Source organism: Oncorhynchus kisutch, linkage group LG2, assembly GCF_002021735.2.
Source record: "Oncorhynchus kisutch isolate 150728-3 linkage group LG2, Okis_V2, whole genome shotgun sequence".
Classification (NCBI taxonomy): Eukaryota; Metazoa; Chordata; class Actinopteri; order Salmoniformes; family Salmonidae; genus Oncorhynchus; species Oncorhynchus kisutch.
In genome coordinates this window covers 61,941,623-61,969,061 of record NC_034175.2, presented here as the reverse complement: position 1 = coordinate 61,969,061, position 27,439 = coordinate 61,941,623, and the positions used below count along the sequence as shown (strand labels likewise).

General features: G+C 43.3%; 1 protein-coding gene across 1 annotated transcript; it reads left to right on the top strand.

Moving 5' to 3' along the window:
* The first annotated feature begins 214 nt into the window (after positions 1–214).
* On the top strand, positions 215–20,217 carry LOC109869659 (gap junction alpha-5 protein). Its single transcript, XM_020459932.2, has 2 exons — positions 215–886; positions 17,237–20,217. Exon 2 carries the CDS (start codon positions 17,269–17,271, stop codon positions 18,445–18,447), a length of 1,179 nt encoding a protein of 392 aa, XP_020315521.1. The 5' UTR covers positions 215–886; positions 17,237–17,268; the 3' UTR covers positions 18,448–20,217.
* Positions 20,218–27,439: the final 7,222 nt, after the last annotated feature.

Below are 27,439 nucleotides of genomic sequence, written 5' to 3'. Positions count from 1 at the left end.
TTATACTTTCCTTCCTGATGTTAAGGAATTCTTCCCACCAAAATACTGTTAAGTGGCAGGAAGCCAACCAGGGAATCTGGGAGAGGGATGTAGCTTGAGGAGACTGGGAGGGAAGTAAGGAAAGAAAGAGGAGGAGGATATGGAGGAGGAGAGAGAGGGAGGAGGGCATAGAGGAAACGCTCTCTCGTGATGCCCCTGCTTTTCTTCCCATGCCCCCTGCGCAGGCTAGCATTCTCACCCTGGGACGGCACAGTGCTCCAGCACTACTACACTCTACGCTATAAAGATCCTACTCAACTCTACTCTACTCTATTCTACTTTACTCTACTCTACAAAGATCCTACTCTACTCTACTCTACTCTACTCCGATCCTAATCTACTCTACTCTATTCTACTCTACTCAGATCCTATCCTATCTACACTACTCAGATCCTATTCTATCTACTCTATTCAGATCCTTTCTAATCTACTCCAATCTACTCTACTCAGATCCTATCCTATCTACTCGACTCAGATCCTATCCTATCTACTCTACTCAGATCCTATCCTATCTACTCAACTCAGATCCTATCCTATCTACTCTAATCTACTCAGATCCTACTATACTCTGCACAGATCTTACTCTACACTACTTTACCCAGCTCCTTTTGATGACATCTGATGCTGTCTGCAAGAGGTACGACTCAGCATCACTGACCTCCACCAACCTCTGTCCTCCAAGCCAGCACATCTCCACTCATCCGACCAGGTCACCACTCCTCTACGTCCCGGTCCCATCCTCCATCCTCCACTCCATCCATCTCTGAGGGGAAGACATTGCTAGGAAGCAGCTCCAAGGACCCTCTTCCTCAGTGTTGACAGCCATCACCATCTGCAGCAAGAACAGGTAAATACCACCACATCACCTTCGATCGTGCATACAAACATAAGGGGGACACTTCAAAGGAGATAAAGGAAACTCAGCCCACTGGGCACTGACGTCATTTCAACATCTAGTTGTGATTTACATTTGGTTGAGTTGTCAACTACTGTGATTTCAATGTGAAATTAACTAAACATTTCACCATGTCATTGAATTTAGGTTAAAGGGGGAAAAGAAGGCACACTTCCCTTACGTTGAAGCCTTCTTGCAAATTCAATCAGTTTTCCATGTTGATTCAACATCATCACGTAGATTTATTTTGTTGAAATTATGTGAAAACAACAATGTTGATTCAACCAGTTTTTGCCCAGTGGGAGGGAAAGAGTCTCTTTTCTTAGGTGCACTCCACAGGCATCATACAGGTGTTACTCAGTGAGTGTGTGTGAGGGTTGTATAGAGGCATGCTAAATAACATCTGTCTCTTTTATTAATTCTGTATTGTTGCTGTGCCACTAAAGCATCATACGCAGTGTCTCTGTCAGTTACTATTTGAGACAGAGCATTTACAGGGCGCTGGTCCATAGCCATGAAGTCTCTGTCACAGACAAGAGTGGAGGGGCAATTTCTAGGGGTTTTGGTGTGCATTAGTAGCTCTATTGTCCCAGAAACACTGTTACTCTCAGTCCCTCTCCTCCCCGGTCTCCCATTCTCTTTTTCTCGTTCTTTCCATATCTCTCGCTCTCTCTGCCTTTCACTTTTTAGTCTCTCTCTCTCCCTCACTCAAACTCTTTGGCTGTGTTTCTCTGTGACACCAGCTCCAGTCATATACCTCTCCTCCAGAGTATAATTCATCCAGCCAGCAGCTCAAGAGGCAAATATACTTTAACAATGTATTGACCTGCTGTTTTCGACTCTCTCTCTCTACCGCACCTGCTGTCTCTAACATTGAATGCTCGGTTATGAAAAGCCAACTGACATTTACTCCTGAGGTGCTGACCTGTTACACCCTCTACAACCACTGTGATTATTATTATTTGACCATGCTGGTCATCTATGAACGTTTGAACATCTTGGCCATGTACTGTTATAATCTCTACCGGGCACAGCCAGAAGAGGACTGGCCACCCATCAGAGCCTGGTTCCGCTCTAGGTTTATTCCTAGATTCTTGCTGTTCTAGGGAGTTTTTCCTAGCCGCCGTGTGTCTACATCTGCATTGCTTGCTGTTTGGGGATTCAGGCTGTGTTTCTGTGTAGCACTTTGTGACATCAGCTGATGTAAAAAGGGCTTTATAAATACATTTGATTGAAATTTGATTGAACAAACTACTTCAACGTTCAGCTGTGTAAGATGACACAGCTGAAATATCAAACCTTACACTGAGTGTACAACACATCTTTCCATGACATAGACTGACCATGTGAATCCAAGTTAAAGCTACAGTATGATCCCTTATTGATGTCACTTGTTAAATCCACTTCAGTCAGAGTAGATTAAGGGGAGGAGACAGGTTATAGATGAAGGGGAGGAGATGGGTTAAAGGAGGATTTTTAAGCTTTGAGACAATTGAGACATGGATTGTGTGTGTGTGCCATTCAGAGGGTGAATGGGCAAGACAAAAAATATATGTGCCTTTAAACAGGGTATGGTAGTAGGTGCCAGGTGCACTGGTTTGTGTCAAGAACTGCAACGCTGTTGGGTTTTTCATGCTCAACAGTTTTCTGTGCGTATCAAGAAGGGTCCAGAAGGGGGGGGTAATTCTTAATGTTTTGTACACTCAGTGTATATTACAAAAGGTTTCTTTCTTGTGTTTATCAGTATGCTGCTGACAATGAGGGATATTCATACAGCTACACCACCATTAAAAATCTACAAGAAATTATCCATTGTCATCAAATAAGTAAACTAAAAAGGCATGAAATATCATGAAATATCAAAACGGCATCATTATCAAATACAGACACATACCAATTTGGCATTAAAGAGTACCCATATGTTCTATAGCTTAGGTGACAGATTTCTACCTTTTTCAGTGTTGTAGCTATAGCTCTTTGTTTACCTCGTAGACGCACATAGTCTCATGACACATGACACAGCATCTTGTCATTAGAGTTTATATAGAAGCCAGGCAGAGATGGGCAATCTTCACTTCCTATCATTTCTAAACACAAGAGAGAAAATTGACACAGTAAATGATAACAAGCATTTCTGTGCAGACGGAAATACTGATGCTATTGATAAGAAAGAGCATTATAATAGTGTTAATGTATGGCACAAACATTCCATGGTCTGATACAACCCTGTTCACTAGAAGAGCCTTTGGAAACTGAGTGATAACAGTAAAACATCTGAAGTAACACTTGGTCTCTGTTCTGTATGCTACTGACATTGCCTCACTTTCTACCCTCTTTCCATGAAAACAAACTAGTGACATAAAAACAATAAAATTATGGATTTAATCCAATTTGATAATCCTGATAACCACAGAAAATATGAACCTCAACTTTATAATCAAACTAGAAATATGTGCAATAACAGAACATTTCCTTTCAAAACCTTACTTAAATAAAGGTACTTGATAATCAAACATCAAATAGATAAGATCAACTGTCTTCCCCTCTGGCAACAGGCTGGTGTCTGGTCTGAGCGACCCAGTAACACTATGCAGTTAAAACAATAGCTCATGTGGGTCTGTACAGTTAGTGGGCAGATGAGAAGGCAGACCTCCATGTAAGGTAGCAGATCATCTGGCTAGCTGTGTGGTGTCTGGAGGGGTGAGACTGTGACTGATTTATGGCTTCCCAATCCCCATGGCCTGCTGGTGGCTCACTGCTCTGTAAGTAGCAGTCATGTGGCCCCCCTGTCACCCTCTATCCCCACCCATTCATGATTAAACTAATAGTCAATGTTAATCCAGGGGATGCTCCCGGTGCTTAGAGAGGAGGGTCACTCAGACCTCAAACAGTTTCCATCTCATACATATACAGTACCAGTCAAAAGTTTGGACACACCTACTCATTCAAGGGTTTTTATTTATTTTTACTATTTTCTACATTGTAGAATAATAGTGAAGACATCAAAACTATGAAATAACACAAATGTAGTAACCAAAAAGGTCAAACAAATCAAAATATATTTGATATTTGATATTCTTCCAAGTAACCACCCTTTGCCTTGATGACAGCTTTGCACACCTTGGCATTCTCTCAACCAGCTTAATCTGGAATGCTTTTTCAACAGTCTTGAAGGAGTTCCCACATATGCTGAGCACGTTGACTGCTTTTCCGTCACACTGCGGTCCAATTCATCCCAAACCATCTCAATTGGGTTGAAGTCGGGTGGAGGCCAGGTCTGATGCAGCACTCCATCAATCTCCTTGTTGGGTCATTATCATGTTGAAGAACAAATGATAGTCCCACTAAGCCCAAACCAGATGGGATGGTGTATCGCTGCAGAATGCTGTGGTAGCCATGCTGGTTAAGTGTGCTTTGAAGTCTAAATAAATCACTGACAGTGTCACCAGCAAAGCACCCCCACACCATCACACCTCCTCCTCCGTGCTTCACGTTGGGAACCACACATGCAGATATCATCTGTTCACCTACTTCTGAGGCTGGTAACTCTAATGAACTTGTCCTCTGCAGCATAGGTAACTCTGGGTCTTCCTTTCCTGTGGCGGTCCTCATGAGAGCTAGTTTCATCATTGCGCTTGATGGTTTTTGTGACTGCACTTGATGAAACTTTCAAAGTTCTTGACATTTTACGCATTGACTGACCTTCATGTCTTAAAGTAATGATGGACTGTCGTTTTTCTTTGCTTATTTGAGCTGTTCTTGCCATAATATGGACTTGGTCTTTTACCCTTACTTTGTCACAACACAACTGATTGGCTCAAATGCATTAAGAAGGAAAGAAATTCCACAAATAATTTTTAACAAGGCACACTTTGCTAATTGAAATGCATTCCAGGTGACTACTTCATCAAGCTGGATGAAAGAATGCCAAGAGTGTGCAAAGCTGTCATCGAGGCAAAGGGTGGTTACTTTGAAGAATTCCAAATATAAAATATAATTTGATTTGTTTAACACTTTTTTGGTTACTACATGATTCCATGTGTGTTATTTCATAGTTTTGATGTCTTCACTATTATTCTGCAATGCAGAAAATAGTACAAATAAAGAAAAGCCTTTTTACTGGTACTGTCTGTTAAAACCAAAACAACGATTGGGCACCTGGTTTATTTCAGGGTGAGTGTGGCATCCTTATCCAACATCTTTGTTCTCTAATGGTACACCAAGCAGTGCACTGGGACTTCAAAGAGAAAGGTGGGAGGAGGGGGATTTGAACTTTTCTTAATATTTCCCTGAGGTTGTGCCGCTGTTGCTATGCTGTCACTGCACAGTACATGCAAGCGGGACTGTTATTAGTGGGGATATTTCGGTTTCAAAGCGTCGTTGGCAGAGGTTTGTATACATCTACTTAAAGTGCAAACTGTGGCATACAGTGACATGGTATGCTTTGTTTCTACAGTGGTATAGATAGACCTTAAAACATCCAGGTCAAGGACTACATAAAAATAATAAAGAAAACTTTGTTAATGGCCATGGGTGTTTAGTTCAGTATGTTACCAGATTTGTCAATGTCTTCCATCTTAAACAGGCACATGCAGTAACATGGATACAGGACATTACAATCCTTGGTCTACCAACCAGACATACAGTAACATATACCATCTGACAAAACGGGCCCAATCAGCCATACATAATGGCACTAATACATACTTAATGGACAAGGTATATTGCGTCTTTGCTAGGAGTTTCATTTAAACATATAGCATTGCCTGGAATCTCCCAGTGTAAACCTATGGCTCTTAAAGTGAGTGTCTAAATGTTTTTAAGATGCCGTGGCAGTCAAATTGTTGTTCTATATATTGATGTTATATACTGTATATTGTTGTTCTTTATATTGATGTTATTTATATATTGTTGCTATATATATTGTTGTTATATACTGTATATTGATGTTATTTATATATTGTTGCTATATATATTGTTGTTATATACTGTATATTGATGTTATTTATATTGTTGTTCCATATATTGTTGTATAGTATTGTTGTTCTACAGTGCATTCGGAAAGTATTCAGACCCATTGACTTTTTCCACATTTTGTTACGCTACAGGCTAATTCTAGAATTGATTAAATAAATACAAATCCCATCAATCTACACACAATAACCCATAATGACAAAGCAAAAACAGGTTTTTAGACATTTTTGCATATATAATAAAAATAAAAAACAACACAGTGGCCTCCATCATTGTCACAACTTCTACCGAAGGTGGCTCCTGTCCCTGTTCGGGCGGCGCTCGGCGGTCGGCGTCGAGGGTCTACTAGCCATCACGATCCCTTTTTCCTTTTCTGTTTGTTTTGTCTATGGTTCTTTTTCACACCTGGTTTCATTTGCATTCATTTCTGTGTGTATATATGTACCCTGTTGCCTGCCTAGTTTGTGCGGGATTAGCCTTTCATTGTGATGTGCTCGGTGAGGTTATACCGTTATTTGTTTTCACAGATTCTTAAGTGTGTGATTGTCTAAACTTTGTTTGTTCCTCTGTGCATTTGTACGGGTTCTCTGTTGTCGAGGGCGTTGTACCTTTTGATTGTGCCATTCCTGTGTTGGTGGACTTTCTTATTAAAACACGCTTCTCAGACATCCTTGCTCTCCTGCGCTGGACTCCTACACCTACCACCTAGACGCAACCTTATCACAATCATTCTCTCCATCACTTCATCCAAGATGGCGTAGCAGTCAGACGTCCTTTGTCCTCATCGTGTCCCGTGTATATGTATTTTTTTCTTCGCATATCTTTTTATATATATATTTTTTTTCTTCTAAAAACGTAACTTCAAAACACTCTCCTGCAACCCGCCTCACCAAATGTGGTGCGAATCAGTTTTTCTTTTAAAACTATTATTCACCTCAAATCTGAAATCCACACAGAAGCTAGCCGGAAGTTAGCCAGTTCACTAGCTAAAGTTAGTATTCAGCTAACCACGGCTAGCAGTCATCAGCTATCCTTAGCTCAGAAAGCTATCGCCAGTCTTGTACAACGCGACTCAGACCAGAGCATACCGGATCTATTTTCTCTCCATATACCCTGATTCCTACCGCAAGCTCTGGACATTTTCACCTGGAGCTTGCAGCTAGCTAGCTGCTATCCGAGTGACTATTGGCTAACGTCGGTCCCGGAGCAAATACCAATTATCCTGGAGTTAGCCAGCTGAAGAGTTCCATCAGCCACTCCTGGGCTACAATCACCTAGCCGGACCCGTTTTACTGCCGATGCAGAGCCCCACCGGGCCTTCACAACTGGACTACCAACGTTATCTGCCCGAGGGAGTTATTCAACTGGCCCCTCCGTCGCGACATAACCTGAACGTCCATCTGCTAACTGTGGACCATAATTCGTTAGCTGTCTTGAGCATATCGGCTGCTAGCTGAATAGGTCTATGGGACAATTTTCCTGGGCCACTATAACTATAACTATTTTGACAATTGGATTGGTCCCCTCTACCACACGGAACCCCACTAATCTACCAACGGGAACGCACAAGGTGGCTAAAAACAGACCTCACCTTATGCTAGCTTGCTACCCATGGCCCAGCTAGCTGTCTGAATCGCCCGTGACCCCAAACAACCTCACTACTCACTTGACCCTTATGATCACTCGGCTAAGCAGCCCTCTCCTTAATGTCAATATGCCTTGTCCATTGCTGTTCTGGTTAGTGTTTATTGGTTAGTGTTTATTTCACTGTAGAGCCTCTAGCCCTGCTCAATATACCTTATCCAACCCTTCAGCTCCACCACCCACATATGTGATGACATCACCTGGTTTCAATGATGTTTCTAGAGACAATATCTCTCTCATCATCACTCAATGCCTAGGTTTACCTCCACTGTATTCACATCCTACCATACTTCTGTCTGTACATTATACCTTGAATCTATTTTATCGCCCCCAGAAACTTGCTCCTTTTACTCTCTGTTCCGGATGTCCTAGACGACCAATTCTCATAGCTTTTAGCCGTACCCTTATCCTACTCCTCCTCTGTTCCTCTGGCGATGTAGAGGTTAATCCAGGCCCTGCAGTGCCTAGCTCCACTCCTATTCCCCGGGCGCTCCATTTTGTTGACTTCTGTAACCGTAAAAGCCTTGGTTTCATGCATGCTAACATTAGAAGCCTCCTCCCTAAGTTTGTTTTATTCACTGCTTTAGCACACTCTGCCAACCCAGATGTCCTAGCCGTGTCTGAATCCTGGCTTAGGAAGACCACCAAGAACTCTGAAATCTCCATCCCTAACTACAACATTATCAAACAAGATAGAACGGCCAAAGGGGGCGGTGTTGCAATCTACTGCAGAGATAACCTGCAGAGTTCTGTCCTACTATCCAGGTCTGTACCCAAACAATTTGAACTTTTACTTTTAAAAATCCACCTCTCTAAAAACAAGTCCCTCACCGTTGCCACTTGCTATAGACCACCCTCTGCCCCCAGCTGTGCTCTGAACACCATATGTGAACTGATTGCCCCCCCATCTATCTTCAGAGATTGTGCTGCTAGGTGACCTAAACTGGGACATGCTTAACACCACGGTCATCCTACAAGCTAAGCTTGTTGCCCTCAATCTCACACAAATGATCAATGAACCTACCAGGGACCACCCCAAAGCCGTAAACACGGGCACCCTCATAGATATCATCCTAACCAACTTGCCCTCTAAATACACCTCTGCTGTTTTCAACCAAGATCTCAGCAATCACTGCCTCATTGCCTGTATCCTTACTGGTTCAGCGGTCAAACGACCTCCACTCATCACTGTCAAACGCTCTCTGAAACACTTCAGCGAGCAGGCCTTTCTAATCGACCTCATTCCGTCAGTAGAGGATGCCTGGTTATTCTTTACAAATGCCTTCCTCACCATCTTAAATAAGCATGCCATAATCAAGAAATTTCGAACAAGGAACAGATATAGCCCGTGGTTCTCTCCAGACCTGACTGCCCTTAACCAGCACAAAAACATCCTGAGGCATTCTGCATTAGCATTGAACAGCCCCTGTGATATGCAACTTTTCAGGGCAGTTAGAAACCAATATACACAAGCAGTTAGAAAAGCCAAGGCTAGCTTTTTCAAGCAGAAATTTGCTTCCTGCAACACAAACAAAAAAAAGGTCTGGGACACTGTAAAGTCCATGGAGAATAAGAGCACATCCCAGCTGCCCACTGCACTGAGGATAGGAAACTCTGATAAATCCACTATAATTGAGAATTTCAATAAGCATTTTTCTACGGCTTGCTTTCCACCTGGCTACCCCTACCCCCACCCCGGTCCACAGCACTGCAGCCCCCACAGCAACTCGCCCAACCCTTCCCCATTTCTCCTTCTCCCAAATCCAGTCAGCTGATGTTCTGAAAGAGCTGCAAAATCTGGACCCCTCAAAATCAGCTGGGCTAGACAATCTGGACCCTTTCTTTCTAAAATTATCTGCCGAAATTGTTGCAACCCCTATTACTAGCCTATTCAACTTCTCTTTCTGAGATTCCCAAAGATTGGAAATCAGCTGCGGTCATCCCCCTTTTCAAAGGGGGGGACACTCTTGACCCAAACTGCTACAGACCTATATCAATCCTACCCTGCCTTTCTAAGGTCTTCGAAAGCCAAGTTAACAAACAGATTACTGACCATTTCGAATCCCACCGTACCTTCTCTGCTATGCAATCTGGTTTCAGAGCTGGTCATGGGTGCACCTCAGCCACGCTCAAGGTCCTAAACAATATCTTAACAGTCATCGATAAGAAACAATACTGTGCAGCCGTATTCATTGACCTGGCCAAGGCTTTTGACTCTGTCAATCACCACATCCTCATCAGTAGACTCAACAGCCTCGGTTTCTCAAATGATTGCCTCGCCTGGTTCACCAACTACTTTTCCGATAAAGTTCAGTGTGTCAAATTGGAGGGCCTGTTGTCTGGACCTCTGGCAGGCTCTATGGGGGTACCACAGGGTTAAATTCTTGGGCCAACTCTTTTCTCTGTATACATCAATGATGTCGCTCTTGCTGCTGGTGAGTCTCTGATCCATCTCCACGCAGACAACACCATTCTGTATAATTCTGGCCCTTCTTTGGACACTGTGTTAACTACCCTCCAGACGAGCTTCAATGCCATACTTCTCTCCTTCCGTAGCCTCCAACTGCTCTTAAATACAAGTATAACTAAATGCATGCTCTTCAACCGATCGCTGCCCCCCCGTCCAGCATCACTACTCTGGACGGTTCTGACTTAGAATATGTGGACAACTACAAAAACCTAGGTGTCTGGTTAGACTGTAAACTCTCCTTCCAGACTCACATCAAATTGGATGCAGTCTATCACAGTGCCATCCGTTTTGTCACCAAAGCCCCATATACTACCCACCACTGCGACCTGTACACTCTCGTTGGATGGCCCTTGCTTCATACTTGTCGCCAAACCCACTGGGTCCAGGTCATCTACAAGACCCTGCGAGGTAAAGACCCGCCTTATCTCAGCTCGCTAGTCACCATAGCAGCACCCACCTGTATCACACGCTCCAGCAGGTGTATTTCACTGGTCACCCCCAGGGCCAATTCCTCCTTTGGCCACCTCTCCTTACAGTTCTCTGCTGCCAATGACTGGAACGAATGACAAAAATCTCTGAAACTGGAAACACTTATCTCCCTCACCAGATTTAAACACCAGCTGTCAGAGCAGCTCACAGATCACTGCACCTGTACATAGCCCATCTATAAATAACCCAACAATTACCTCATCCCCTACTCTATTTATTTATTTTGTTCCCTTGCACCCCAGTATTTCTACATTGCGCATTCACCGTGGCTTTTTTATTGCCTTTACCTCCCTTCTCACCTCATTTGCTCACATTGTATATAGACTTGTTTTTGTACTGTATTATTGACTGTATGTTTGTTTTACTCCATGTGTAACTCTGTGTCGTTGTATGTGTCGAACTGCTTTACTTTATCTTGGCCAGGTTGCAGTTGTAAATGAGAACTTGTTCTCAAATTGCCTACCTGGTTAAACAATGGCAAGAAAATAAATAATAATCTTAAATGGAAGAAATTTGGAACCACCAAGACTCTTCCTAGAGCTGGCCGTCCGGCCAAACTGAGCAATCGGGGAAGAAGGGTTTTTGTCAGGGAGGTGACCAAGAACCGATGGTCACTCTGACAGAGCTCCAGAGTTCCTCTGTGGAGATGAGAGAACCTTTCAGAAGGACAACCATCTCTGCAGCACTCCACCAATCAGACGTTTATTGTAGAGTGGCCAGACGGAAGCCACTCCTGAGTAAAAGTCACATCACAGCCCGCTTAGATTTTGCCAAAAGGCACTAAAAGGACTTTCAGAGCATGAGAAACTTGATTCACTGGTCTAATGAAACCAAGATTGAACTTTTTGTCCTAAATTCCAAGTTTCACGTCTGGAGGAAACCTGGCACCATCCCTACGGTGAAGCATGGTGGTGGCAGCATCATGCTTTGGGGATGTTTTTCAACATCAGGGACTGGGAGACTAGTCAGCATCGAAGAAAAGATGAATGGAACAAAGTACAGAGAGATCCTTGATGAAAATCTGCTCCAGAGCGCTCAGGACCTCAGAATGGGGCGAAAGTTTACCTTCCAACAAAACAATTACCCTAAGCACACAGCCAAGACAACGCAGGAGTGGCTTCGGGATAAGTCTCTGAATGTCCTTGAGTGGCTCAGCCAGAGCCCGAACATCTCTGGAGAGACCTGAAAATAGTTGTGTAGCAACGCTCCCCATCCAACCTGATAGAGGTTGAGATGATCTGCAGAGAAGAATGGGAGAAACTCCCCAAATACAGGTGTGCCAAGCTTGTAGCTTCATACCCAACAAGACTCGAGGCTGTAATCGCTGCCAAAGGTGCTTCAACAAAGGACTGAGTAAAGGGTCTGAATACTTATGTAAATGTGATATTTCAGTTTGTATTTTTTATCTAAAAATCTATAAACCTGTTTTTACTTTGTCCTTGTGGGGTATTATGTGTAGATTGATGAGGGGAAAAACTATTTCATACATTTTAGAATAAGGCTGTAATGTAACACAATGTGGAAAGAGTCAAGGGGTCTGAATACTTTCTATATATTGTTGTTCTATATGTTGTTGTTATATACTGTATATTGTTGTGTTATATATTGTTGTTCTGTATATTGTGGTTCTATATATTTTTGTTATAAACAGTACCAGTCAAAAGTTTGGACATCCCTACTCATTCAAGGGTTTTTCTTTATTTGGACTATTTTCTACATTGTAGAATAATAGTGAAGGCATCAACACTATGAAATAACACATATGGAATCATGTAGATACCAAAAAAGTGTTAAACAAATCAAAATATATTTAACCCATGATTCCATATATGTTATTTCATAGTTTTGATGTCTTCACTATTATTCTACAAAGTAGAAAATATTAAAAAGAAAAACCCATGCATGAATAGATGTGTCCCATCTTTTGAATGGTACTGTACATTGTTGGTCTATTTATTGTTGTTAAATACTGTATATTGTTGTTCTATATTTTGATGTTCTACATATTGTTGTTCTATATATTGTTGTTGTATACTGTATATTGTTGTTATATATATTGTTGTTCTATATGTTGTTGTTCTAAATATTGTTGTTTTTCCTATATATTGTTGTTATTGGTGCCGCCCGGGTAGACTAGTGGTTAGAGCATTGGACTAGAAACCAGAAGGTTGCAAGTTCAAACCCCTGACCTGACAAGGTACAAATCTGTCATTCTGCCCCTGAACATGCAGTTAACCCACTGTTCCTAGGTCGTCATTGAAAATAAGAATTTGTTCTTCAACTGACTTGCCTAGTTAAAATACATAAATATACTGTTGTTCTATATATTGTTGTTATATACTGGATATTGTTGTTATATATATTTTTGTTGTATATATTGCTGTTATATACTGTATGTTGTTGTTATATATAGTGTTGTCCTCTATGAGAACAGAAAAGGTGCATGTCAGTGGGTCAGACTACTGATAGCATTAAAGGGAGTATGTATATAAATCAACCCTGCCCCCTGTTGTTCTCATCTGGTGGATACATGAGAGGAGGGAGAGATTGGGGATGATGGGTGGGGGAGATTGGGAGGGAGAACAGGGTTGTGATGGGAAGAATAGGGGATGGAGGGGGGTGGCTGTTTTGTAGCAAGACTGATTTCTCTCAACAAGCCTGTGTAAAGTTTTCTCATTTACTTGTCGGTGTGAGGGAATCACTTTTCTCTCATATAGTTCAGTAAGGTAGACTGACCAGTTCTGATAGTACTCTTGCGGGAGTCCATATACCTGTGGTAAGTAAAGATAGAGCATTGAAGACTTGATAGAGGACTAACTGGGGTTGTGGGTTAGGGTTTTCAAGTGAGTCATCACTTGTTAAACGTCACTTGTTAGCGCAGAAAAAAGTCTTACACTCAGCGTTTGGAGTGGTGGCTCTCCAGCTGGAGAAGGACTAACTGCCCTCTAAGGCAATGCTTTGAGCCCAGGCAGAGAGGAGAGGCGTCAGACAGGATTTATTGTTGTTGTGTTGCTGCCTGCCCTGCCCTGCATGGAGAGAACACACTGCATTCATTCCAATGGCTTTGTTAGCCCTGCTGCTGCTGCTGGGTCTGTAGCTGCACTGCAGTGGAACAGCAGTCACCAACACACACTAGCAATGCAGTTTGCTAGCCATTTTATCTCTAAGGAATACAGCCTGGCTGCTCTCCAGCCTAGGTCAACTCAATGTCCATGTATGTATAAACGGCTGTAAATACCAGCCAAGATTCTACCTCTACTATATTGGACCACAGGTTGTCCATATCACTCTGTGTGTCTCTCTGGTTATTTCCTGATCCACTCTCTGTCTATAGGTCCCTATGGTAAGAGTCATGACACCCACTTTTCCAATCCTCTGTAGCCCTCCGTTTACAGTGTGTTCACTAAATGAAGTGCAACCTCACTCAATGCAAAGTGTGTAGGCCTACTGTCCAACCACAACCCCATCCCTATATCTCTAAACATACAGGATTATCTTACTCTCTTTTATTGACAATAACTCTCTTTCTCTATACAGTACAATACAGACCACAGACTCTCTCCATGCCGACGCAGCCTATTGGCTCATCTGCCTACCTGCTCTGTAACGTCCCCTGTGCTCTGATCAATGTCAAAGAGACTTAGCTGAGTGATGTGCAATACCCAGTGTGCTCAGTGTTACATACCTCATAGCCCATTACTCGCAGACAGATATTATAAACCAATACGACAGCTATGACAGTGTACAGATGATCCATGGTGCTACCAGTGTATTACAGTAAATCCCTATTTATTACTGGGCATCTAGGAATGGAACAATCTCAGATGTGACGGCAAAGATGGGAAGATACCAGGTGGTGCTATGTATACATCAGGACAAATGACTGGAACTTCTCTTTTGACTAGTAATAACACATATGTAAAACTTGTAATTTTTGTTAACATATTTTTCAATGCAGTGCATCCCTCCCCATTGTATTTAAACCAAACCGTCTTACCTTCAGCCAACCACTTTCTAAAAAACAATAACTCCTCTCATCCAGCTCCACCACTCCTCCTTTTCCATTCATATCAAATTAGCTCTCTTCTCAACTACGAGTTATTAAGAGGGAGGTTTCCTTTTCAGTGGCTTGTCTTTAGGAAATCATATTGTTTTGGATTGCTTCCTCTGAGAATAAGAACAGGAAGTAAAGTAAAGGAGGGAGACACTGAGACCGCTCAGGCCTACTCCAACCGATTGAGATATCCGCTCTGTCCCCGTTTCTCAGTGTAGCTAAGATTCCGTTCCCACCACTCTACTGCCAGTGTGTATGTGTGTTTGTCCAGACAGACTGACAGACTAATAATTGCTCCAGTGACAGGTCTGTGCCCCCGGTGCCCGTGCTTCTACCTCTCACCCCTCTTACCCTCCTCTGACTGACCATGCCAACTCTGTCTGGGAACAAAAAAAAAGTAAAATAAAGTCTGAGAAATAAACATAGTCAGAAATATCAAGAGTGACTCTTAGGGGTGAGTAAAGCTTACTGGAATGCTCAAGACACAGAATGAAGAACAATAACAAAAGACAACCTCACCACTTTGAGCAAACTTTGTCTGAACATACCATAACTTACTTCAACTAACTAAGCACAACATTAGTATATAGGAGTCTATGTATACTTCTGACTTCATCATGGTCCTAATAATGTAGCTAATGTTGACCAGCAAGGCTAGACAGCCTGTAGGTTGCGTTGTAAACTTGTGAGGAAACCCGTTGTCAGTCCAGCCTGGTAGCAACATGACTGTTTTAACTCCTACCTCCTGCTATTGTTAAGGCCAGGCTCTCACTCCCTTCCTCTTGTCTAGGCTGGCTACACCTCTGTTTTTTGTGGCTTGCTGTACACAAATTATCTAAGACCCTGTGGCGAATTCAATTACTTTGCGAGCATTTAGGGAGCATGGAATTGAAGGGTTCTAGCTTAGCTAACTCTCCTACATATCAGTTCTGAGCTCAAGGCATGGATGGACACCGCTAACAGTTCCCCTCTCCTGTTCTCATAGTGGTGCTTTTTCCAGTGTTCCAGTCTCATTGAACCTCTCCCCTCCCCCCTCCTCACCTCACCCCTCTCCCCTCCCTGAAACGCAATCCGCCTGGGGGGGATAAGAGCACTGACTCTGCTTGGAGCACCACCCGGTTTCCATCCTGCTGCCATAAACCAGGGAGAGAGAACTGCAAAACGTCTCATGGTCATGGTCACTTCACAGGGAGGGTGAGAGAGGCAGATAAGATGGAGCCAGTGTCCTACTCAACGTACAGTCTTAATCATGTTCGAAGAGAATTTCAACTAACATTTCAAACCAGCTTTATGGATAACTATCAATGGGATATGACACACACGGTAAGAATGTTTGTGTGTATTTGTATGCGTGTGTGGGTGGAGGTATACACAGAGGTATAGGATACTTTTTTTATCCTGTTGAGTATTTGTAGTAAAATTCAGATTAGTTCACTCAGTGAGTACTTAGTGGTACAAGTGAGTCTGAGGCTGAAATGGTGGAAAAAACTCTCAGACTGTTCTACCGTCATCCTTTCTGCTCTAACTCGTTGTTATTAGTTACTCATTGCCATCCTAAATCGTGCTCTGGGTATATATTTAGACAGCTCTCTGTCTCTCTGATGTTTCCTGTTGAGGACTGATGGATTTATTTATTTACCTTTATTTAACTAGGCAAGTCAGTTAAGAACAAATTCTTATTTTCAATGACGGCCTAGGAAAAGTGGGTTAACTGCCTGTTCAGGGGCAGAATGACAGATTTGTACCTTGTCAGCTCAGGGATTTGAACTTGCAAACTTTCAGTTACTAGTCCAACGCTCTAACCACTAGGCTACCCTGGTTTAACCCTTGGATGATTGGGGCGTTTATGACACCCATAAAGCTGTCCACTGAGATGCCTTATAGGGGTATTAGACACACACCAGCCTGTCACTGCCATTTTGGGGTCTCACCCTAACTCTCACACTGAGGTCAAGGGGCAACATCACATGCACACGCACACATACACACAGGCACACATATACACACACACACACGCACACACATATAAATCACAGGAGGAGTGGAACTTAGAGATGGAAAGTGTAGAGAGAGTGAAAAACATCAAACATCAAAGACGTCAATTAACCGGTTCAAACATGGTGACCGAGGACTTTTGCCAGGTGCTCTGGAGATGATGAAGATTGTCACAGAATTCCATTTGTAACATTAGGAACTATTGTGCTGCCCTATGGTCCATCAACCGCTCTGTCTGTTATATATTATCTGGGTTATAATGGGTCAGTGTCAGGGATAGCAACAAAAACATCCAAATATCATTTCTTAGAAACGACCTCACTATTTACTTCGAAATGCCATAAAACATACAGTACATTGTGTTTGTGTGTGATGTGGGAAAGGTTCATTCTCAGGCCGTTGTGTTGTGTCCAAGTCTCCAGGCTGATCACAGGCTATTTATACCATGCCACACACACACTGGTCATTTTATCAACAGGATAAGGGGTCTCTAGGCTGTCATGGTCGATCATAATCTGCATTTTGTCTCCTTTCTTTACTCTGCCCATTTTCTTTCTTCACTACCTATCTATCTCTTCTCCATTCTCTCCCTCCCTCCTTGACCCATTTCTCTCTCTCTCCTTTACCCATACCCTGCCCCTCTCTATCTTTCTCTCTCCCTCTCCTCCTCTCTCAGGTGTGCCAGTGACCTGTGACGAGTGAACCATCATGGGGGACTGGAGTCTTCTGGGGAACTTCCTGGAGGAAGTTCAGGAACATTCCACGTCGGTGGGGAAGGTGTGGCTCACCGTCCTCTTCATCTTCAGGATCCTGGTGCTGGGCACAGCCGCTGAGTCCTCATGGGGAGATGAACAGAGTGACTTCCTGTGCGACACCCAGCAGCCTGGTTGTACCAACGTCTGTTATGACCGGGCGTTTCCTATCGCACACATCCGCTACTGGGTCCTACAGATCGTCTTCGTGTCCACACCATCACTGATCTACATGGGCCATGCCATGCACATAGTGCGGAGGGATGAGAAACGAAAAAGGAGGGAGCAGGAGAAGACAGAGGGGATGGAGGAGGAGGAGGAGAGGGGAGAGGGGGGGAGCGTATCGGGGGAGAAGGTGTATCTCCAGCAGAGGGATTGTGGGAAGGTGCTGGAGGCATCTGGGCGAGTTCGCCTGCGGGGGGCGCTGTTATCCACGTACATTCTGAGCATCCTGATCCGCACTGTGATGGAGGTGATCTTCATCGTGGTCCAGTACATGATCTATGGAGTCTTCCTCAGGGCTCTGTACCACTGCAAGGCCTGGCCCTGCCCCAACCCAGTCAACTGCTACATGTCCCGGCCCACAGAAAAGAACGTATTCATCGTCTTCATGCTGGTGGTGGCAGGTGTCTCCCTCCTCCTCTCTGTGGTCGAGCTCTACCACCTGGCCTACAGGCGGTACAGGAAGTGCAGACGCACTCGTGCCTCCCTCAAAAACACCACTCATAATGCTGTGGCAATCCCCTTCACCAGGGACCCCGACAACCCGACCAGTCACAACTCCCCAGGCTGCACCCCTCCCCCTGACTTCCGCCAGTGCTTGGTGTTGTCGGGGACAATGACCCCCTTGACCCCTGTGAACCCCATGAACTCCATGCCTTCTCACCCCTTCAACAACAGAATGGCGCACCAGCAGAACTCCGTCAACATGGCCACCGAGCGTCACCATTCCCATGACGACCTGGAGGGAGAGGGAGGTTTCCTGAGGATGAACTACACCCAGGTGCCAGGGGAGATGCCCAGCGGGTGCTCTGCGCCACCCTTACTGCATACCGCGTACCTGAAGGACAAACAGAGTCTCAGTAAGATCAGCAGCACCAGCAGCCGGGTTCGACCAGACGACCTGGCCGTGTAGAACCAGACAGACGGAGAGAGAGAGACAGAGAGGGGCTTAGAAGGTGCGGAGGGAGCGGACTTTCAGACACACAGAGAGAGAAATGCCCTGCTTAGAGGAGAGTGGAGCAGGCTGGGTCTATATACCCAGCCAGAGACAGAGAAGGGGAGCAGGCAAGGCAGACACTGGGGCTAAAGATGGATGTGTTAGCAAACTCCAAGTGAAGGGCTCCATTCAGCCCAAATCTGGGGGAACTGTGGAAGATTGCCTGGCCTAGGACTCCATAAACACTATAGGAAGAAAGACCTTGGGGTCTGTAAGCTCCCTGGGAGTGGGTTGGGGGAAGTGGGAACATCTGCATATTGGACTGAGCTTTGAGACTGTGACCGTTGGTGCTGGGAGAACTGGTTGTTTTTGTTAGAGCAACAAGTGGCTGGCCAAGCTTGAAACATGGACTTTCATAACGTTGATCAAATATTGACATGGAAGCTAAATATAAATATACCTTTTAAATCACTGTGTGGAAAAAGCCTTCAAATAAATAACAGATAATTGCATTGTATGTTTTTGATGTTTTAAAGTACCTTTTTAAAGTCTGAGAATATTGTACTTTAAACTTGCACATTCACTATGCTAAAAACTGTCCCACTGTCTGTCCAACTGCCCATTATAATAACAAACATTTACAAGCTTGCAAATGTAAACACGCATGCACAAAAACACACACATGCACACACTGCTGTCATAGAAGGACAAAACCTTATCCTCAGGGGTCTGACCAAACAGTGTTGCCCCGATCCCTGGCATCCAGTGACGGAAGCTATTTGCAGCTGTCATGTTGTTTGGAAAGTGAAATTGTGACACACATCCCTGCAATGGAATCCATTGTGCATTATATCACCTTCAAATATAGCAGGAGCAACTGTTTTCTCTGTGTTTAATCCTGATGGCATACAAACAGAAACATAGCACCAGCATTGTCTTCCAGTCAGAAGTCAGAACAAGGGACAGCTGTGCCAAAATAATTGATTTCTCTCCATTCAACAGACGCTTAGACCAATAATTACAGAGGGTTGTATGCACTCAGGTACAAATAATGAAGAGCTATGCAAAAGTGCCTACAAAATGTGAATCTGCAAAATGTTCAAAGTCAAAGTCTTTTAGCTCCATATTAGATGTGTGAACATGTCCTGATATCATTTAAAAGTGTGTTCAAGAGCCATATACAGTATGTATACAAATAATTTACCTTCAACGGAGGCACAAGTTTGAAAAGTTGATCATCCTTCAGTATATTTCAGCATTTCTTTTTTTGTTAACCACTAGGTGGAGAAATTTCCCCTTGAACCTTTAAAATACAGTGTAGTTCATTCATTGTGACTGTGCAACTGTTGATTGTCACATTAGTAGCTATCCACCTCTCTTCCATATCTTTTCATCGTTGTTTAAATGTGATTTATTTTTGTTTAACTGTGTGAGGCTGGTCAGAAAATGACATGTCTAGGCCTATAGGCTAATAGAGAAGGCATAACCACAATCTGTGGAGTTCTCAACTGATTTTGCACTAGACTAGGCCTTGTGGGGTTTGGACTATAAAGACCCCTTTGTAATTACATGAATCATATTTTCTTTTTCTATAGAGAGCAACAACCAGTAATTTACAGTAATAGTATTTTGGAATGCCAACAAACGGGTGACTGGTTGACGTTTCTCTGTGCACATTTCAATGTCATTGTGTTTTTGTAAAGTCTGCAATAACACGAATATGTCAAATAAATTGTTCTCCCAGAAGTTAATGGGCTTTTTCGACATTGTAGCCAACAGTGCAGGCGATCTGCTGACTGACTAATCTACAAATCCCCTTGCATCATAAATAACTACTTATTGTTATTTGTAGATCAGTCAATCACCATTTACCCACAAAGCATCATGGATGTGATGCTCCCGAACGAGGTCAATGTAACGCATACATCCTCAGAAAAAGTCTACCCCAGCCCAAACATTTGTCCTCAACAGACTGGTCCTAAAAATAGTTGCCCTCAAAGAAATACATTGGCATTGCAACGCTGAACCTCTACTCTTGCCTCCAGACAAGCTCTCATCTGGTTGTCCACAGTTGCAGATATACCATTAGGCAGAAGAGGCAATTACCTCAGGCCTCACATCCTCAAAAGGCCTTGTGAGCTGTGCAACCCCCATAATAATGAATACATAATAATTCCTAATAGATCAATAATGTATTTTCATACATATACATATATTTCATATAAATATTAATATAATTCAAGTATTTCTTATAATAGAAGTAACAAGTGTCATTCATCATCCATGAACTGGTTCATAATAATGGACTATTCCACCCTGACAGAGTTCCCATTCATTGTTTCATGAGATATGATTGCAAAGGTGATTTTTATTGAAATTAAACTGCAGAAATTAGGCGCTTTCAGAGCAGGGCAGAGAAAAGAAAAATAAATCATATTTAATTTTAACAGTTAAATTATCTTAGTTAACACATTTCTTTAGTAAAAAGACAGGTGCTCTGATAATACTGCCATTGTCATTGAGGAAGAGGACATGTATGTGTAGCCATGTATCTTTTATTTTATTTTATTTTATTTTTATTTTACCTTTATTTAACCAGGTAGGCAAGTTGAGAACAAGTTCTCATTTACAATTGCGACCTGGCCAAGATAAAGCAAAGCAGTTCGACAGATAAAACGACACAGAGTTACACATGGAGTAAAAACAAACATACAGTCAATAATGCAGTATAAACAAGTCTATATACAATGTGAGCAAATGAGGTGAGAAGGGAGGTAAAGGCAAAAAAGGCCATGATGGCAAAGTAAATACAATATAGCAAGTAAAATACTGGAATGGTAGTTTTGCAATGGAAGAATGTGCAAAGTAGAAATAAAAAATAATGGGGTCCAAAGGAGCAAAATAAATAAATTAATTAAAATTAAATACAGTTGGGAAAGAGGTAGTTGTTTGGGCTAAATTATAGGTGGGCTATGTACAGGTGCAGTAATCTGTGAGCTGCTCTGACAGTTGGTGCTTAAAGCTAGTGAGGGAGATAAGTGTTTCCAGTTTCAGAGATTTTTGTAGTTCGTTCCAGTCATTGGCAGCAGAGAACTGGAAGGAGAGGCGGCCAAAGAAAGAATTGGTTTTGGGGGTGACTAGAGAGATATACCTGCTGGAGCGTGTGCTACAGGTGGGAGATGCTATGGTGACCAGCGAGCTGAGATAAGGGGGGACTTTACCTAGCAGGGTCTTGTAGATGACATGGAGCCAGTGGGTTTGGCGACGAGTATGAAGCGAGGGCCAGCCAACGAGAGCGTACAGGTCGCAATGGTGGGTAGTATATGGGGCTTTGGTGATAAAACGGATTGCACTGTGATAGACTGCATCCAATTTGTTGAGTAGGGTATTGGAGGCTATTTTGTAAATGACATCGCCAAAGTCGAGGATTGGTAGGATGGTCAGTTTTACAAGGGTATGTTTGGCAGCATGAGTGAAGGATGCTTTGTTGCGAAATAGGAAGCCAATTCTAGATTTAACTTTGGATTGGAGATGTTTGATATGGGTCTGGAAGGAGAGTTTACAGTCTAACCAGACACCTAAGTATTTGTAGTTGTCCACGTATTCTAAGTCAGAGCCGTCCAGAGTAGTGATGTTGGACAGGCGGGTAGGTGCAGGTAGCGATCGGTTGAAGAGCATGCATTTAGTTTTACTTGTATTTAAGAGCAATTGGAGGCCACGGAAGGAGAGTTGTATGGCATTGAAGCTTGCCTGGAGGGTTGTTAACACAGTGTCCAAAGAAGGGCCGGAAGTATACAGAATGGTGTCGTCTGCGTAGAGGTGGATCAGGGACTCACCAGCAGCAAGAGCGACCTCATTGATGTATACAGAGAAGAGAGTCGGTCCAAGAATTGAACCCTGTGGCACCCCCATAGAGACTGCCAGAGGTCCGGACAGCAGACCCTCTGTATCTGATGATGTCTGGACAAAAATAGTATGGCAGACTGGCACCTGCCTTTGGCCTCAATCCCTAATTCCATCCCTGGCCATCCGGGTGGTTTTATGCATTCTGTCATGTCCTTCTTCAATTAGGGTCCCCTGGGAAACACAAAATAAAACCATGGTTCCCACCCTATATCTAACCTGTCTACTGGAGGTCTACATGCAATCTTAAAGGCTCAACTGAAGAGGCAGTACAGCATTTACTACAATGCAGCCTCTGCAGGGCTTTCATACTTCAGGGCTTTCATGCTTCTTGCACCTAGCGAAGCAGAGCAGAGCTATTGTGAAAGAAGTTGTCAAGGAAGTGTGTTTTTGTTTATACAGGACGTACCACGCCCCCACCTACCGTCAACCAATCATGTCAATGCGGAGCTATACGTAGCCCTCCGTATTGTTAGAACATTTGAGAGGCGCACGGCGATGCGGTACAGAGCTGATTTGGGCTCTGGAGCCTCCGCAATTGCGTCACACCATTCATATGAAGCCTCCGACCACATTTTCATATCAAGCATAAATGGGCTTTTACTCGTTCCTTCAAATAGCCTTTATTCACACTACTCATAGCCTTACATTTAATGAATTGGCTACTATGATCATCAATGGATATTCATTTTTAGCCATATTGCCTGTCTGACCATATAGTGATGACCATCAGCTTCATCATTAGATGATGTGAATACATCTTGACATCCAACTTGTATCTATGTTAAAACAACCTTGTAAAACAACACATTTTACTGCACCATTTTTACGACTTCCACACTAAAGCACACGGGACGGGTCTAAAGATCAACTTCAGAACAGGGCTAGTAACTCCTTTCTAGGGAGTTTTTCCTAGCCACCGTGCTTCTACACCTGCATTGCTTGCTGTTTGGGGTTTTAGGCTGGGTTTCTGTACAGCACTTTGAGATATCAGCTGATGTACGAAGGGCTATATAAATACATTTGATTTGATTTGATTAGTAGGCCTAAGCAGGGGAATTGATGCCATTTCATTTCCAGCCAGAAGAAACATTTAAAGACGTAAATCTCCACACATAAAACCATAGACTGTTGGCTTATATATGTGTAACAGGGTCAGGATTGCCTTGTTACAAGTAGTAACTTTGAGTATTTATAGTCTATGTTGAATGTGCTCTGATTGAGTACACATGTGCCCCTCCCTATAAATGAGGAGCACATGGTGTGCTCTGGGCGTAAGCCAAGCCAGGTCAGGTAGTCAGTGCTGCACTCCAAGATGCCATGCCTTTCCCTGTCTAGAAGGATTCTTTTTTGTTTTTGTTTGATGATCTTGGTAAGGCATTAAAGTAAACCCTCAATAACTTTTAAAGGTGCACAATTGAGAGCATCCAGTCGGGCTGTATCACCGCCTGGTACGGTAACTGTACCGCCCACAACCGCAGGGCTCTCCAGAAGGTGGTGCGGTCTGCACACAACATCACCGGGGGCAAACTACCTGCCCTCCAGGACACCTACAACACCCGATGTCACGGGAAGGCAAAAAAGATCATCAAAGACAATAACCACCGGAGCCACTGCCTGTTACCCCCGCTACCATCCCGAAGGCGAGGTCAGCACAGGTGCATCAAAGCTGGGACAGAGATTGAAAAACACCTTCTATCTCAAGGCCATCAGATTGTTAAACAGCCACCACTATCACAGAGAGGCGGCTGCCTACCTACAGACTTGATACCATTGGCCACTTTAATAAATGGAACACTAGTCACTTTAATAATGCCACTCTAAGAATGTTTACATATCTTGCATTACTCATCTCATATGTATATACTGTATACTGTATCCTTCACTATCTATTCTTTACTATCGATTACATCTTAACTGCTCTGTCACTGCTCATCCATATATTTTATACTTATATATTCTCATTCCTTTAATAGATTGTGTGTATTGGTTTTTGGTGTGGAATTTTTTAGATATTAGGTTTTGTTGTGGAATTGTTAGATATTACCTGATAGATATTGCTGCACTGTCGGATCTAGAAAGCTGCCGCAGTCATCCCCCTCTTCAAAGGGGGAGACACCCTGGACCCAAACTGTTACAGACCTATATCCATCCTGCCCTGCCTATCTAAGGTCTTCGAAAGCCAAGTCAACAAACAGGTCACTGACCATCTCGAATCCCACCGTACCTTCTCCGCTGTGCAATCTGGTTTCCGAGCCGGTCATGGGTGCACCTCAGCCACACTCAAGGTACTAAACGATATCATAACCGCCATCGATAAAAGGCAGTACTGTGCAGCCGTCTTCATCGACCTTGCCAAGGCTTTCGACTCTGTCAATCACCATATTCTTATCGGCAGACTCAGGAGCCTCGGTTTTTCGGATGACTGCCTTGCCTGGTTCACCAATTACTTTGCAGACAGAGTTCAGTGTGTCAAATCGGAGGGCATGCTGTCCGGTCCTCTGGCAGTCTCTATGGGGGTGCCACAGGGTTCAATTCTCGGGCCGACTCTTTTCTCTGTGTATATCAATGATGTTGCTCTTGCTGCGGGCGACACCATTCTATATACTTTCGGCCCGTCTTTGGACACTGTGCTATCTAACCCCCAAACAAGCTTCAATGCCATACAACACTCCTTCCGTGGCCTCCAACTGCTCTTAAACGCTAGTAAAACCAAATGCATGCTTTTCAACCGGTCGCTGCCTGCACCCGCATGCCCGACTAGCATCACCACCCTGGATGGTTCCGACCTAGAATATGTGGATGTCTATAAGTACCTAGGTGTCTGGCTAGACTGCAAACTCTCCTTCCAGACTCATATCAAACATCTCCAATCGAAAATCAAATCAAGAGTCGGCTTTCTATTCCGCAACAAAGCCTCCTTCACTCACGCCGCCAAGCTTACCCTAGTAAAACTGACTATCCTACCGATCCTCGACTTCAGCGATGTGATCTACAAAATGGCTTCCAACACTCTACTCAGCAAACTGGATGCAGTCTATCACAGTGCCATCCGTTTTGTCACTAAAGCACCTTATACCACCCACCACTGCGACTTGTATGCTCTAGTCGGCTGGCCCTCGCTACATATTCGTCGCCAGACCCACTGGCTCCAGGTCATCTACAAGTCCATGCTAGGTAAAGCTCCGCCTTATCTCAGCTCACTTGTCACGATGGCAACACCCATCCGTAGCACGCGCTCCAGCAGGTGTATCTCACTGATCATCCCTAAAGCCAACACCTCATTTGGCCGCCTTTCGTTCCAGTACTCTGCTGCCTGTGACTGGAACGAATTGCAAAAATCGCTGAAGTTGGAGACTTTTATCTCCCTCACCAACTTCAAACATCAGCTATCTGAGCAGCTAACCGATCGCTGCAGCTGTACATAGTCTATTGGTAAATAGCCCACCCATTTTCACCTACCTCATCCCCATACTGTTTTTATTTATTTACTTTTCTGCTCTTTTGCACACCAATATCTCTACCTGTACATGACCATCTGATCATTCATCACTCCAGTGTTAATCTGCAAAATTGTAATTATTTGCCTACCTCCTCATGCCTTCTGCACACATTGTATATAGACTCCCCCTTTGTTTTCTACTGTGTTATTGACTTGTTAATTGTTTACTCCATGTGTAACTCTTTGTTGTCTGCTCACACTGCTATGCTTTATCTTGGCCAGGTCGCAGTTGCAAATGAGAACTTGTTCTCACACTAGCCTACCTGGTTAAATAAAGGTGAATAAAGGTGAAGCATAAGCATTTCGCTACACTCGCAGTAACTGATAACCATGTGTATGTGACCAATAAAATTTGATTTTAAGTATATAGTTTGTTTCTAGGTGTGGCACCATGTAGCTCATTCAGGTAAAGCACTACTTTCTTGGAACATGGTTTTTATTTACATCATTGTGTGTTTTAAAGGGGAAGGACTACATTTTTATAATTAGCCTTGAGCATCAGCCATTTAGTAGTTAACTTTGTGTATTTAATATTATAGCTCTGTGTGGCTTCACTGTGTGCTGTGCTTTGATGTGCCTCTTCACTAGAACCTCATTTGAGTGCTGGATATTTACCCATGCTGTGACATATTCACGTAACTTCTGTGGATTATCTGCTATTACCTGCACTTTTAAGAACGCTCTACTTAGTATCTGTTTAGCTCCAGTACTCAAGAATTTGAGAACAAATGCTTTTCATCGTACCCTGAGTTTTACCAACAAACGAATAACATGGTAATAACTAATAAACAACTTATTTGTATTTTTGTCTTGATCCACCACTACCCCAGAGAGCTCCGGGACTGGCTGTCCTCTTAAGACTATTTTTGTTAGACAGCAGAGGCAAATCGAGTTATGAATTAATGGTCGCTTTTACCACTAGTGTGTTAATCATCCTACCGTGTTCCTACCGTGTTATCATGCCTGTGCTATCTTCCAGCTGAATGTAATTTATATAACATTATTTATTGCCCTGCTGCCCAACTCTAATAAATATTGGCACTTTGGTAAACACTGTTTGAAATTTATTTGACAGACCTGTCTTCAACCTGTCCCGAGGACCTCCACTCGTGTGTAAAAAAGCACAGATAGAACAACGAGACAGATATTTCACTGGATGTATTGTGAAGCATCTGCTTGGCATTTCCATTCCCTACCAAATATGGTATTGAGAGGAAGCCCAATTGCGGGCAGTGGGAGAAGATTTTGGCCGAAATTCTGCAAATTTTCAAGTCGATGAAACATTTGACGTCAATACAGTTTTCTGTTCCCAAAACTTACATATGTTACCAACAGAGTGGACTAGAGTTTGTAGACTTTACCTTTGCAAAAATCGCGTTGTTTAAAGGAGCACAAAGGCAAATTGAGTCACGCGCGCTTCACAGACTAGGCGTTCTCTCACGGAAATATGCAGATATTGCTAGAGCGCGCCAATAGGATCTCGTTAGCTCGTGCTTGGCTCTGCCCCTTCTTGTATGTTCTGCCCACCATGGCTCATTTGTTCCCATAGGAAACGAAATAATG